The 14,951-nt window shown below is 31.2% G+C and overlaps 2 protein-coding genes across 5 annotated transcripts; both read left to right on the top strand.

Moving 5' to 3' along the window:
- The first annotated feature begins 3,134 nt into the window (after positions 1–3,134).
- LOC108451949 (cold-regulated protein 27-like) lies at positions 3,135–4,793 on the top strand. 3 transcript variants are annotated; one of them, XM_053027882.1, is made up of 5 exons: positions 3,135–3,352; positions 3,639–3,830; positions 3,927–4,107; positions 4,399–4,483; positions 4,596–4,793. In XM_053027882.1, the coding sequence occupies exons 2-4, from the start codon at positions 3,708–3,710 to the stop codon at positions 4,473–4,475; spliced, it is 381 nt and encodes a 126-aa protein (XP_052883842.1). In that variant the 5' UTR covers positions 3,135–3,352; positions 3,639–3,707; the 3' UTR covers positions 4,476–4,483; positions 4,596–4,793. The 3 variants fall into 3 exon arrangements, with proteins under 3 accessions (XP_052883842.1, XP_052883841.1, XP_017605154.1); XM_017749665.2 differs by having other exon boundaries at positions 3,136–3,352; positions 4,399–4,499; XM_053027881.1 differs by having other exon boundaries at positions 4,399–4,793.
- Positions 4,794–6,946: 2,153 nt separating this feature from the next.
- On the top strand, positions 6,947–9,971 carry LOC108450480 (uncharacterized). Of its 2 annotated transcripts, XM_053027687.1 has the most exons (5): positions 6,986–7,129; positions 7,291–7,639; positions 7,756–7,951; positions 8,971–9,102; positions 9,539–9,971. In XM_053027687.1, exons 2-5 carry the CDS (start codon positions 7,323–7,325, stop codon positions 9,659–9,661), a joined length of 768 nt encoding a protein of 255 aa, XP_052883647.1. In that variant the 5' UTR covers positions 6,986–7,129; positions 7,291–7,322; the 3' UTR covers positions 9,662–9,971. The 2 variants fall into 2 exon arrangements, with proteins under 2 accessions (XP_017603617.1, XP_052883647.1); XM_017748128.2 differs by having other exon boundaries at positions 6,947–7,639.
- Positions 9,972–14,951: the final 4,980 nt, after the last annotated feature.

Below are 14,951 nucleotides of genomic sequence, written 5' to 3'. Positions count from 1 at the left end.
AAAAATTACAATTTTGCCCTTAAACTTTCGCATATTTACACTTTTGCCCCAAAGCTCGTAAATTAAACTTCAGCCTATTTTCTTATGTTTTATGACATGCTGATCATTTTTCCCTTCTATGGAAACATCAAATTCTCACTCTAACATGTACTTATGACTATTAGGTATTTTTACCGATTAAGCCCTTTTGCTCGTTTTCACTTAAAACCGAGTAGCACAAGTTGTCTAACATAATTTAAAGCCACATATTCTATCATACAACACCAAAATACACAAATTTCACCTATGGGTATTTTTCCAAATATAAACCCTAGGTTAAATTATTGCTAGCATAAGCTAAATCAAGTTACCGGGACTCCAAAAACGTAAAAAAATTAAAAACGAGGCTAGAATGGACTTACAATCGAGCTTGGAAGCTTGAAAAACCCTAGCCATGGTTTCTCCTTGCTATATTCGGCCATGGGGTTGAAGATGGACACATTTGGGTTTTAAAATTTGTCTTTCAATTCATTTTACCCCTAAATGACCAAAATGCCCTTTTCACTATCTTTAAATTTTTACCCTTCCAAGCCCATTTTTGTCCAAATTTTTTTTATAAATTGGTAAAATTGCTCTTTAAGGACCTCTAATTAATAATCTATTCAATTTTATGCAAAAGGCTTCTAGAACACAAGTTTTGCAATTTATTCAATTTAGTCCTTAATTTCAAATTAAGCACTTTATGTATAGAATTTCTTCACGAAATTTTCACACAATCATGCAATCATATCATAGACCTCAAAATAATTATAAAATAATTATTTATATTTCAAATTTGTGGTCTCGAAACCACCATTCCGACTAGGCCCAAAATCAGGATATTACAAACATGTTCGCGAACATTAAACAAACGAACAATAGCATACATAATTTTAAATAAACGAACTTTAAAAAAAAATTAAACTTTTTAACAAATACAAACTGAATACGATCAAGCTTAAAAATAAACAAATGAACATGAACAAAGGTTTGTTTTCGTTTGTTTAAGCTAAGTTCATTTACAGCCCTAAACACTTAAACAGAAATGTTACTACCACTCTAATCACATTCAGTTTTGACGAAATTAAACTTTCATAGGCCTTCCGTGGAATACAAAGCTAAAGACAAGTCACTCTCGGAAAATTAAAAAAAAAATTTAAGACATCAAAAATAAAGTAAAAGTAAGAAGTCACGAATGAAATAGAAAAATAGTGCACATCAAGTGTTTGAATAAATACTTTAAAATATATTCAAATTATGTTCCTAGATCCAATAATACAGTTTACTCTACATCGACAGCCGAGATTCGAGCTTATCTACAATTGAGATTTTTAAGAGATCGACTTAATCCTTTTAAGATTACAAAATCAAATTTGAGAATGTGTGTATGATAAAACTCAGGCACTCTATTCCCCTTGTACAAAACTACTATACATTAGTGGGGGATTTGCTTTGTGCTCAAACAAGTTTTCAGGCAGCAGATACATACAACTATAGTACTCGTATATTTGCAAAAGGTGGAAAATGGAGGCTTCACTTGATAATCAATTAGTTCCCTTTCTATTGAAGCAGGTCAGATTGATTTTCAAAGGAACGGTGATTCCGTAGGCCGAGCAGAAAACTTGAATCAGACAGAGCACTGTCTGTCTGATCTTTTTGTTTCATCCCATGATGAACACTCACTACGCCAAAGCCCAAAAGGGTTGCTAGCTATCATATGGGATCGAATTAGTGAAAGAAGTGCTTCTTGGAAGACATATTCAGGTGGAAGGAGGTCATCTTGACCGCTATAGTTTTGTTTTCCTTTTCTAAAATTGTTGGGTATAAGCTGCCACTTTAAAACCCAAAATTATGTTTAGTCTATTTTTGTGTGTAAATTAAATATTAGTTTGATTCCATTTTGTTCTTTGAAATTTTGGAGGATTCGAAATTCATTGTTTTGGATTTTATTTTTAAAGTAATGATCCTTTTACTTGATTGTTGTTTATATTATTATTTATTAAAATGTATATATGGAGAATATTTCTTTGAATAAGTTTTCTTTTAGGGTTACTTGTTATTATGGTATTCATGAGGGTTGAATTATATATGATTTTTTACTTAGCCAAATATTTTGCACTTGGTCGAAATTAGAATAATTATTTCAATTTTAAACAGTGACAATAATACTAAATATTTTAATGGTTGGACTAACATTTAATTTGAAATTTTATGAAATTTTAAGAATAAGTATAATGTAATTTGAAAAATTTTAACGAAATCCTAAAGGGACATCAACATCTTTATGTTTCAAGTTTCAGCAAAACCTTAATTTAAATTCGTTTAAAGGTAAAAAGCTCTTTAGTTAAAAAAATTAAAAAAATCAACTAATTCTTAAAAAGTTTACATTGTTAATTCCTTAATGACGAAAAAATTAATTAAAATATTTTATTAGCGAAAACTGTTAGTTAATTGATTTAACCGTTAATAGTGCTAATACAACTTATTATAGAGACATAAAACTTAAGAAAATATATATTAAATAAATTTAGATAAATGGTTGTTGAAGTCATTTTTATTTATTTATTGATACTCCAATGTAAAACTATAAAAAAATTGATGATATTGACAACATAGTTGCCAATGTGATAATCTTCCTAATAATAAATTACTTTTTGGAAGGTTGAAGTGGATTTTGAAAAGAAAAAGAGATGGAATACTCACATAATTGTGGACTCAAACTTCAATATTTGAACTTAGTACCTATAAACGTCAAGATATTATTAATTATACTTTATAGGATTGTCAGACGACACAAACTTTCATAATGATCGTAGATTACCCTAAACTTGAGTCTTATAATAAAAATATCTTTTACAGAAACATATAATAAAAGCCATAATCAAGTAAAAAACCAAATTAAATGTATGCATTTAAAGATAATATCTCCAAATATAAATAAGAAATAAGAAATAAAAATAGTTGAAGGAAAAAAGGAAAAGTACTGCTACATAATCTTATTTCCGAAGTTAAGCGAAAAAGGAGAGAAAGAGACCGAGGGAGGGAGGAGATATTTTGAACACTCCAACAAATATCTGTGTGAAAGTCCTATGACACGTGTAAAAGTGATGACAAGTGTAACTTTCTTTTTGTCAATCCTCATTCCTCGACTGATCACCTTTTCATTACATCTCACCTGCCATCATCTCTACCCCTCCCTTTAAATATATTTGTCTTCATCGCTCTAAGGATCTTTTCTTAAGTTGTTTTTGGCATGGAGGGTATGAACAGAATTGAGCCTCGGAGGAGTCTAGAGGCGTCTCCCTCTCAGTTGACAAGTGTAAATTACATATGGGTTTGTAGCTCAATTTCCTTGCTTCACTTTAAAACCACCTAATATACTAATAAAACACTTTTATAGGCTAATTTTTTATTTGTTTATTTTCAAGCATGCATCTTCTTTTAATTTTTCATTTACAACCTTTCTTCTTTTGAGCATTAGTTTTATAGTTTGGTGTTTATTTACTTTAATTTTGGATTGTTGTTTTCTAATCTGGTTGCCAGCAAGAATTACGTACTGTTTTAATTTCTGCCCTTTTGCAATAACTTGCTGATGATGTGTGTTGATGATAATACAACAGAGTTCTGTGGTGGCAGAGACTACCTCTAATGAATGGACAGATGAAAAGCACAGTTAATACCTTAATTCCATGGAAGCATCATTTATTAACCAGTTATATGATTCTGTGAATCTTGTTGGCTGGAACTCACAAAAGGAGAAATTGGAAAGACCAAAATCATCAAGGCAAATACACTGTACCTCTTCTGGCCAGGTTCAAGGCTGATCTCTGCTCCTTCATAATGATGGTGTTCCTCTGAATTCCCTATGCAAAGTCTTATATACTGCTTTCTTCCCATCTATACTGCAGTTTAAAGTTCTTCGAGGTGGTTGCTGGAAGAAGATCAATTTCGAAAGACCTGGATTTCAACCTAATAAAACTAATGGCTCTCGTTCTTTTGTGGGAAGCCCTTGCATCCAGCAGTTCAGATCTGGATCTAAGTCATGTGTCTTAGCCTCCTCTAGTCTTCAAGGCAATGCTTCAACCAGAGGTAAAAACAAACAATTTAAATGAACACTTTCATGCATCCCATTACCCATAGTTGGCGGAGATTGTGAAGATAACATTATTTCACTTGGCAGTACTACAACAGATGTCCGCACTGGTATTTCGGTGTGTGCATGATGATTGAAAATTGAATGGTCCATATGTCAACGTTTCAATTGAAGTGCTTTCACTAATATTTTTCATCTCTATTATAATCACCATTTCTATATATATGTATCAAAATGAACATTTTATTCAAGATTATCAGAGCTTTGGCTGGAGTTTTTGTTTGCAGAGGTGTCTGATCAGAACTTCGTAGATGAGGAAAAAGGTGAAAAGGCTAGCAATGAGAATGTAGCTCCAAGAAGCTGACATCTTTGGTAACTGTTGCTTCATGTAATGATGAGATCAAATTGTTGGCATTGCCATTGATTAATGATCACCTCTTTAGTCCTAAGTTTCTGAATACTTTTTCATTTTTCTGTTTTTTAGTTTCATCCTTAAGGCGAAGCCTGCTTTAGCAGAAGTACCTAGCTTAACATGTATTGGCACGGCAGCTAGATAAAGAGCTTCCACCAGTGAATATTCATTTGGAAAATAGCAGATGTTTTGTTTAGTTACATCCTGATATAGTAAGCAAACCCAAGGATACTCTATAAATATTAAAAACTATTGTGACTTCATACTTAATGCTTGTGTTGCTTGCATTTGCGTACGTATAAAGGAATGACACTAACAAAGAGACAGATAGGAGTAGTTCATATAGGGCAGTTTTTTTCCTTGCAAATATAAACAAGTGCGGCCGACATTAGTATTTAGTGCCAGAAAGATGAGTTATAGGGTTCAAATTTGAAGCATTGGCGATATATAAATTTATACACTTACACAGGCAGTGATGGTATGATCTGAGAATATTTTGGTCTACCCTGTCCTTCTATATGTGCATACTATTGCCATAGCAGTTTTTGAACTCAGAATGGATACCTTGTTATCATCTTCATTGTGTAACAAAAGGTTTATACTAATTTTTAGTGGAACTACAATGCGTAAAGTAGAGCAATGCGTTGCAGATAGTTTGCTGTGTCCTATTTTGCAGTTTTCATATATAGTTCTTTTAAATTGTAAATGATATTATTTTAATAGTTAAATTTTGATCTTATTTGTTTTTTTTAGTATTGCTACAACTATAAAAAATTATATATAAAAATCAAACATGATTTTAATTAAAATGTTAAAACTAAAACCCAGGGTTCGTTTATTTATTTAATATAAGAAGACAATCTTTTTTATGAACAAAGTGAAAACATACAGGGAATACAATGAGAAAAAATACCTACAATCCTAACTTAACAAAGTTGAAACTAGTTTATTAGCTTCTCTACATGTCCAATTCAGGGCTTCAGCATCATTGATATTGTAAATTGGAAGAGTCTTCGCATGATTATATCATTCCATACTGATTGGATTTCCCAAGTCACCCCAAGTAGTTTCTCTTTAGTCCAAAACACTACAAATGAGAAACCCATACGATAAATAGATGCAACGATGAATCGAGAAATCAACAACTTGCTTTTGATCCCAAAAGATTGATGGAAAATTTTTCTTGTGATATCTTCCGGATCTTCGATCCAACATACACGTTATAAGTCGGCGTCGTGATGCTCTCTATTCTCGTCACCAAATTATTTTGCATTAGTAGTTAGTGATTACATAAGCTCTCATAAGCTTTAATCGCTCTATTGACGTAAACCGTAGCCATGATGATAACGATTGGATTTGGGGTTTTTTGTCGTTTCTTAACTAAGTTGTTAATCAATTTGATCAAGACATTAAATAGTGTTGAATTAGTTTCGTTCGGTTTTTGTTTCAATAACATAAGAACTAATATGAATCAGGATTATTTGCAAGTTATACATTTTTTTAAAATTAATGTGTCTTTCGTACTTTCAAAAAAATAGTCTTTTATATTTATTTCACTATTGATAAAATTAATTAATCTTTTGGGAGTCATGATTTTCTTTTTATGATATTGTTTTTAAGATTTGAATTTTTTTAAAATACAAATATATTTTGTCATGCATAATTATATCGTAGGTTTTAAATTTAATCATATATTGAATTTTTAGTTTAATTTGTTGACTTTAGTTTAAATTGTATTAATTTTAGCTTGTTTATGTTGTAATAATTTAATTCTACTTTACGATTACTTAGACAATTTGTTCTTATAGTATTTACATTTATAATTTGATTGTGATATATTTGTTACACTTAATCAAAATTGTTTTATCATTATTTCTTGAGACCGTGTACGTACTTACACCGTTTAGTGTGTGTTGCGTGTGAATATTGTTATAAGTTGAGGAGATGGAACAGATTCATTGTCAAAAAAGAATGAAGGACAAGTAAATTTGGAATTTGCTTTATGGTTTGGTTAAGCTAATTGTAGAACAGCTGCCATTGACCTTATGGCCCATGGGCTTTGGTATTGAGGTTGAGGGCTAATCTTTGATTTTTTATTTTTTATTTTTTTTTTGGTTTATAAAAAAAAAACTAACTTTCACGCCTTGCCTGTGAAATTATAGATAACGAAGATATAATATTAATAACTTAACTTTCACTATTTTAATTTTATCATTTTCATTTTAATTTTTTATATTTCTTTGGTCTAAATTGTTTTTCTTTGAAATATCATGACCTGATAATTTACGTCACATTTCATATGTAATTTATAATAAAAATTTCTGGAAATTCCTAAAAAAATAAAAATTCTAGAAATAATTAATAATAATATCCAGCATCATTTTCAAAATCAAAATTAGAGAAAATTCTCAAATTCTTAAATTTAGAGAAAATTAAAATTTATATTAGTTTTTCTCTTTCGTTCTTTTTTTTTTTTCTTTCCCCCTTCAGAGAGAAACAAAAAATGATATTAATCTAGAAATTTATCACCCAACGCTTAAATTGGAAATTGAAGCCGGGAATATCCAGGAACCTAGCTCCATGTCCCAAACAAAGAAATTTCTATGGTAAACTTGTCCTAGTTCTTCTAAAAGACGTATCTTTTCTTTCCCTTTTTCCCTGTCAACTTAGGGTTTCCCTTTTTCCTTTTTTTAAAGATTTCCTCTTACCTTCTTCACATTAGTCTTCATCATTGGTTTTAACCCCCCAATCTTTTTATACCTAACAGTTTCAATTCGTGCCTAATTCCTGAAACTTGCAATGCCGCCATTTTTATCGACCTCAAAGGCGGTCGGGTCGGTAATATCCCGTAGAAATGTGATTAACCAGTTTGTTGGGCACGCAAAGAACGGAGGGCGAACCGGGAACTTCGATCAAATCCGATGGGTTACTAGTATTTCCGGTATCCAAATGCCGTCGGTTCACCCGGTACTTGGTTCACGCAAGGTGGATTCCATTGTTCCATTAAACTATTTTTTCAATCATTATACTTTCCAAAGGAGACAATTTTTAGGCTGTGGTGACGGCGAAGAAGGCGGCGTTTTATCTAAAGTTTACGAGGAAAGGATCGTCATGGGGTAATTTTATAAAAAACCTTCTCATGAATAAAACTTGTTTTACTTCCGTTAAGAGATTTAAGTTAGTATTAGCATAAGATTTCTTATTGGATTAAGATGATTTTGTTGATAATTAGGTATTCGCCAGAACAATTATTTGATGTGGTCGCAGCTGTTGATTTGTACCACGGATTTGTTCCTTGGTGTCAGCGGTCTGACGTAATTAAACACTATCCAGATGGATCGTTTGATGCTGAATTAGAGATTGGTTTTAAGTTTCTGGTTGAGAGTTATGTTTCTCATGTAGAATTAAGCAGGCCAAAGTTTGTAAAGGTAATAGCAGTGAATTTCACCCTTATATTTAAAACTGCTGCTTTCTCTTCGCTTGGCTTTTATGTGTTCTGTAAGCTGATGATATCTACTTAGCGACGTCTATTGTATTAAGATATTGGATATTTGATGTTTGAAAATATTGCAATATGCTAATTACAACACATTTTATCTGGTAGATACTGAGATGGAGTTGAATTTCAATACGCTGTTTAGCTGTAAATCTTTTTGCATGCTTTGCCATTTCATGAAATTGAAGATTTGTGACAACATTTACATTGAGCATGCTATTGTCTTTCTCTGGATATGCTACTTGCAATCTGTTAAAGCCTTCATTGTCCTATATATCTACGAATAGAGTAGTTCTTGATGTAGATTGGTTGCCTGTCTGAGAATGTTTCTGAGGCAACTTATGTGAACTCTATGCAATGCATTTAGGGGGATTCAGATGCCAAATTTTGGATTAGGGTGAACTGGGCATGATTGAGATATGATACTTAATGTTTTGAACATAACCTCACCAAAACTGGAATGAAGCCATTGGACGGCAGCACATGTTTTTGTCTCTCTCCCTTCTCCCAAAATATTGGAGTTAGAAGCCATTGCCATGTAGCCTCAACTTAGAAAGAAATCATCTTGTTTCCAGTCAAAACAATCTCAAACTTCAAAGTTTGCCTGAATGTTTTGGGTACCATTTCAAGTTATCTTATAGTGGGTTTTTATTTGTTTAACCTGTATGCTCGTGGAGTATGTATGTGATCTCTTTTGCTCTTTAGGATTGCAATGGCATACTACTTCATATTGATTGCTTTTAATTAGGGTTTCCTCTTGGCTGGATAATACGAAGAGTCTTTTCTTAGTCCCTGTCTATGGCATCTGTGGGCTACTATTTTGTACTTGTAAATTATAAAAAAGATATTGCTTGGCTCATCTCTGTATGGATGATCCCTTTTTTTTTTTTTGGTCCATGATTTTAATTTTTACCCTTACTGATGATCTGACCCTATGTAATGTTTTTGCAGTCAACTGCATCAGAAAGTAGTCTTTTCGATCATTTGATAAACATTTGGGAATTCAATCCTGGACCAGTCCCAGGAACTTGCAGCCTTTACTTTCTTGTGGACTTTAAGTTCCAGTCACCACTCTATCGGCAGGTAATGTCCTAATAGGCCATAGGGCGTTTATAGGTCATTACCAATACTTGATTTTCCCTCTTGTGGTATGCGTGTAACAATCACTCTGCTGTTTGTTTTTTGACTTATTATTTCTTTTCTCCTTTGACGAAATGTTGCCAGCCTCTTGAGTAGTTGTTTTAGATTCTTGTTAACCACCTGAACCTTCTTCCCTTCTGTTCTCTTTTAATATAACTGCATCCATATTGTCAGCTAAATGGGTTTCAAAGCATTTTATTGCTTGAGAGTGCATATTTTCGGTTGTGGATACATATAGCCAAATATATAAATATCCAAGGACCAACAGAGTTTTAACTATTAATTTTATGGCTTTATAATAGATAGGTTTAAAAAAGGAAATTTTTTATCTGAGGTAGCTTCAATAGTCTTGGATCATCCTAATATTTTGGTGTAACAGGTGGCATCCATGTTTTTTAAGGAAGTAGTGTCCCGAATGATCAGCTCATTCAGCGAACGTTGCCGATTGATTTATGGGCCGGGGGTTCCAGTCCTTGAGAACTCTTATGGAGAAAGGACATAAACATTTGTTTTCCAGAAGCAGCGTTTGAAGTGCATTTTAGGACAGCAGCTGGAATTATAAGGATACAATGCCTGCTGGGTAGTGTGTTTTCTGCACTGCCCAGCCATTAAAACTTGCCTTAACCATATTAGGTATTCGTTTGCCCTCATCCAATTTTCACAAAGATCAAGTGATTGTCATTCAACCAATTTTCAGCTCTGTCTATATTTTACGGTTTACAAATTGATAACTATTGAATTATCGATCATGCATTTGTGTTGTTGCACCCAATAATCTTATAATAGCATGATAATTTTCACTTTAGTTGGAATGAAGGGGTCTTCTTTTTAGTGTTGATAATGCACACTGGTTCTTGTTTCCTTTGCATTCTAAAATTTCACCATAAATTTGGCAAGTTAAAACGACTCATCGGTCCCGGCATATATGCCTATTTTATTTTCTCTCTAGAGGCCACAACGCCTATTGTCTTCCCATAGCTAAAGTCTGGGCCTTAGGCCCAATCGTTCTGATATTATAAACCCAATAAATTTAAAAAATGTAATTGGAAAGATATTATTTAGTGGAAGTATAAAAGCCTAATGAGGTTGCGTTATAGTGAAAACTTATGTAATTCGGATTTAATTATTACAATTTACTTATAAATTAAGTCTTTTCAAATTGGTATCCTGGCACAGTAACTTTTAGCTTTTCATTCATATTTAACAAGCGGATGTGTTCGTGTGTCTGTATGGGTGGAATGCGCTTTTCTTGCCATGATTATTACAAGTAATATTTGTTCCTTCTAAGTTATAATCGTGTCATAGTCAGCAATGTCTCTTAAGTTATAGAACAACAATAATAGAGCTTTGCATCTCGTTTAAAGATTTAATTTAACTTGATTTTCGAAGACTACTGAATATAGGTGAATACAAGACAAAATTAAATCTTCTTAAAGCTTAGGATATTGTTGGGCTTTTGCATTTGGAGGTAGAAATAAATGTTGAGAGGAAATCCGGGATGTGTTGTTCTAATTTTATGAAGTGACAAATCAAGCATTTGAGGATGCTTCACCATGGCCGTAATAATAATATAGGAAGAATTAAGACTATGCTAAGCTATTGAGGAACATCTTTTTTATAGGATTCAACATTTGGTAAGTGACAATGTTCCCCCAGGTGTGATAGGCCTTCATCACATCAGTTTCTGCCCACCTATTATGTTTACGTGCCCATCGAATTGCCAGTCACTAAATCTGAGTTTCAGATTATAATACACGGGGGAAGTCAAGAACAGTGATAAAAGGAGATTGAAATTAAAGATGTTCATGAGTTGAGATAGATTAATTTTTAATTTAGAAAAATTTCAGATTGGAGATTTTATATATTTTTAGAGTTAAATTTAAATAAAAATATTTTTAAAATTTATTTAATAAAGACAAAACATTCTGCCCAAACCTATAACGAGTGGAGAGGAGTTAAAAAAGTAGTCCTATTTAATGTTTAAAATTCCTTAAACCCAAACTTCAAATATAAACAATAATTTATTGTGAGGTTGCCAAAATATAGAAACACCATATCTTTTATGTAAACATTAAAGAATTAATGTCTCTATAACTTAATTGAATTATACATACAATTATTTAATATAATTGATACCTACTTGATTAAAAAATATTATTAATGAATGAGGTTTAGATAAAAAAGTGTTACTGAAATTTATAATTTCAGAATAAATATTTTAAAAGGCTCAAACATCAATATTACCTTTAAAACTTTAATTTTTTTTGTTGGACCATATTTTATTATACAAGACTACTCTTACATTTGGATTAGATTAAAATAAAGGAAAGTGAGGGCTCTTGTTTGGATGGATATTTTATTAAGCCAAGGAGACTACTTTCCTTTGAATTACTCCAATTTTTATTTATGAGGAGAATGTTGAAAAAGGAGTAAAAGGTAATTATATAAAATAATTTTTCCCATCCCCTTAATCTTTTTCATAAATTATTTTGTATTAAAATAGATTTTTAAAAAAAGTAATTATAATAATCTTTACTTTCTTTTCATTTGTTTAACCATTTTTTTAAAATAACAAATTTAACCTTTTAATGTTTATATCTCTCATCAAATTGACTTTTTTTTTTTATGTTAAAGCTGACACTTAATTTTTAGAATGAATTAAATTTAACCATAAACTTTTAAAAGATAGTTAAATTGTTATTTTTAAAATAAAAATATTTTTAAACATAACAACTCACGTGATGTATATTATATATGTATATATATATAAAACAGAAAAAAACTTGAGTCTTAGACGGAATTAAACCTCAAAAACTAAATTTATGATTAGTTGTAGTAATATCAAGACTTGTCTATCATTGATTGTCCTTCACATCTATTACAAAGAGAAAAGAATGAATACGTCACTTTGAATATAATAGTTGATGTGAAAACAAGTGTTGGTAAAAATCTTTGGAGAAATCAATGTTCGGAAATCGATAATAAAGAAAAGCAGTTTCTGCTTTATTATTATTATTATTTATTAAGGATTTCACTTTAATTAGGTTAAACTTTTGAACTGGCAGATGTTTTGGGTACACTTATTATAGTTTTAAGGATTGGCACGAGTTTGAGTGGGACTAGGGATCATAACTCTGGGCCGCACCATTTGTGAATGCCAATCATCAATCATTGTTGTAGCTACCAACACATGCGCATTGCCCCTTCCTTCAAATCCCCCCATCCCCTTCCCCTTTGTTTTTCTGTAGCATTAATAAAAAAGGGTGTGGTGAAGAAGACAAGAGAAAGGAGGCGGGATTATGGAAAATGGGTAATGGATGACAGGCCAAAACTCACGAAAACGACCCTTGACAATTACAAACACCAATATGATCTATAAAATCATAGATTTAGACTCTGATTTTATGTGGACTCGCCTTTGCCATTGAATCTTCAACCAAAAAAAAAAAAAAAAAAGAGCGTGTCATATCAAATATTGATCAAAGCGTTTAGAACAAAAATCATAAAAAGAAAAAAGAGAGGATGATGAGAGTGAGCCCACATTCAAATTCAATTATATGCCTATGCACCATGTAATCGATTGGCTGTAAGTAAGAGTTGTCAAGATCCCCCTCATCTATTTACCTCAAATTATAAATAATCCTAAAGCCCACCCAATAATTCATGTACTTTCGGAGATACCTCCAGCTGGAACTACTCTTTTATTACATACCAATATTTCCCACACTCTGTCCCTCCCCCAATCCATGATGATTGGATATATGTATTAAGCAACCCTCATTCCATATCAAATATGACCAACAGCTAATACATTATATCTTCTTCTTTTCTCTTTTTATCTCATCTACTTTTTATATCAAATAATTCAATTAATAAACTTTGATCATTGTAATTTGCAAGAATTAAGAAGCTACCCCACTTGGGTACGTAACAACGCTAAAATTTATCATTACATTGCACAAATTTATATGCAATAAATTAACAAAAATCAATAATATAATTCAAGTTCATGTATTTCATAAACAAGCAGCCATGTTGAGAAGAAAATATCTGCAGTAGAGCGTTGTTAGTGTACGTCCCAGAATTGCAACTGCATTGCTGCCCCACCACACAATGTGGTCGTGGATCCCGCCCTCCACCTATTCCTATTCGTATTGCTATTTTTCATGTTGAGGTTGACTGCTTATTTTCCAAATTCAAATCAAACTAATAATAGCCATACCATTTTATTGTTAATTTAACTAAAAAGAAACTTGTTGATAAAACTAAAATTGGTATTTTTCAACCTTTTAAAATAATAATAATAATAATAATATAATAATAATAAAGATGATCTCGAGCTTAACAATTGGCTTATCCAATATATAGAACAAGTTGTTGATGAAGGAAGATATTCATTATTGACGGCTATTAATTTGATGCTGATACGTTATCTTGGCGTTGTCACAGCAGCTCCCAAAAGTCGTGCCTCTCATGAAAATCAAAATTGAATGTTCTTCAACTCTATCTATACGTGTGTGTGAATAGGGTCCAGCAAGTTGATAATGTAGCGAAAATCTATAGCCAAAATCTTTTACGACTGATACATTGCACATCTTTAATAATTCCGTACATGAACTTAATCCAGATATGCTTAGCTTTTGCCCACTTGCTATAATATATATCGTATATGCTTTGTACGTTTATATTTCTCGTACGGTTGTTTTATTATCATTGATTGTATTATATACTTCTAAATTATAGTCTAGGATTTTAATTGGTGTTCAAATTTTAAAATATTTAAATTGAGTTATATACGTATTGATTAGGTCTTCTACTAACTTAGCCATTAGTTTAGACATTTAATATTAAATCAGACGTGGATTAAATTATAAATATGTGTATCTATTACATGATCAATTTGGATACATTGTAATAAGAAAAGAAGAAGAAGAAGAAATAATCCTTATTTACAATTTTTTTACACATTTGATCCAAGTTGTCAATGCAATATATATATGTGTGTGTGTTTACAATTTGTATTACATGTTTTAAACATACTCCATGACCCACATAAGATCAAAATGGGCGTTTAATGTCTAAATTGACGGTTAAACTAGAAGAATGACTCGATTGATATAATATTTAATAATTTGAAAATTAAATTAAAATATGTTGAAATTTATAGGCCAATTTAAAATTAAGTGATAGTTTGAAGAATGGATTTAACCATTTTTTATACACCTAAAACTTTTTTTAATTACCTTATTGAATCTTAGTTTAGTTGGTATCAATATTGTTATTATTGCAGAAAGATATGAGTCCAAACATTCAAAATGCATTTATACCTCTTATTTAAAAGTTGAGAAGGTGATTATATCAAAATAAATGTTTTTGATTATTGAAAATTAAAAATCTAACATGAAATGCTATGTTTTACAAGCTGCAGGCACTGCTTTACGGACTGCCTGGCTAATAAGTGAATATACTCTTAATTTTTTAAAGGTAAAAAGCATTTCATTAATACGATAAAAAAACAAGAGAAACCAAAAATCCAAAACAACATGCTTAGTTACCTTATACATCCATTCCTAAATCTCTTACTTTCAATAATGGTCATTATCCAAAATACATAGAACTTATCATGAATAAAATTATCTGCATAAAAATAAGTCTGCCTTAGAGAAATAGGAGCATTATTATGAATATATTTTAATTGGATAAACTATAAAAATAGTCACTTTATTTGTTTTAGATTAGATTTTAGTCACTTATGTTTGAAATTTTACATTTTAGTCACTTACATTATTATT

Source organism: Gossypium arboreum, chromosome 5 (assembly GCF_025698485.1).
Source record: "Gossypium arboreum isolate Shixiya-1 chromosome 5, ASM2569848v2, whole genome shotgun sequence".
NCBI lineage: Eukaryota > Viridiplantae > Streptophyta > Magnoliopsida > Malvales > Malvaceae > Gossypium > Gossypium arboreum.
This window is presented reverse-complemented; position numbering and strand designations above follow the sequence as displayed.

What these genes read in the sequence shown, in the direction of transcription:
- LOC108450480 (XM_017748128.2), top strand. Translation starts at nt 7,323, where the DNA reads ATGCCGCCATTTTTATCGACCTCAAAGGCGGTCGGGTCGGTAATATCC. An exon ending in GAGGAAAGGATCGTCATGGG is followed by an intron (nt 7,640 to 7,755) that starts GTAATTTTATAA and finishes GTTGATAATTAG; the next exon opens with GTATTCGCCAGAACAATTAT. An exon ending in AGTCACCACTCTATCGGCAG is followed by an intron (nt 9,103 to 9,538) that starts GTAATGTCCTAA and finishes TTGGTGTAACAG; the next exon opens with GTGGCATCCATGTTTTTTAA.
- LOC108451949 (XM_053027882.1), top strand. Translation starts at nt 3,708, where the DNA reads ATGGAAGCATCATTTATTAACCAGTTATATGATTCTGTGAATCTTGTT. An exon ending in ACTGTACCTCTTCTGGCCAG is followed by an intron (nt 3,831 to 3,926) that starts GTTCAAGGCTGA and finishes TCTATACTGCAG; the next exon opens with TTTAAAGTTCTTCGAGGTGG. An exon ending in AGGCAATGCTTCAACCAGAG is followed by an intron (nt 4,108 to 4,398) that starts GTAAAAACAAAC and finishes TTTTGTTTGCAG; the next exon opens with AGGTGTCTGATCAGAACTTC.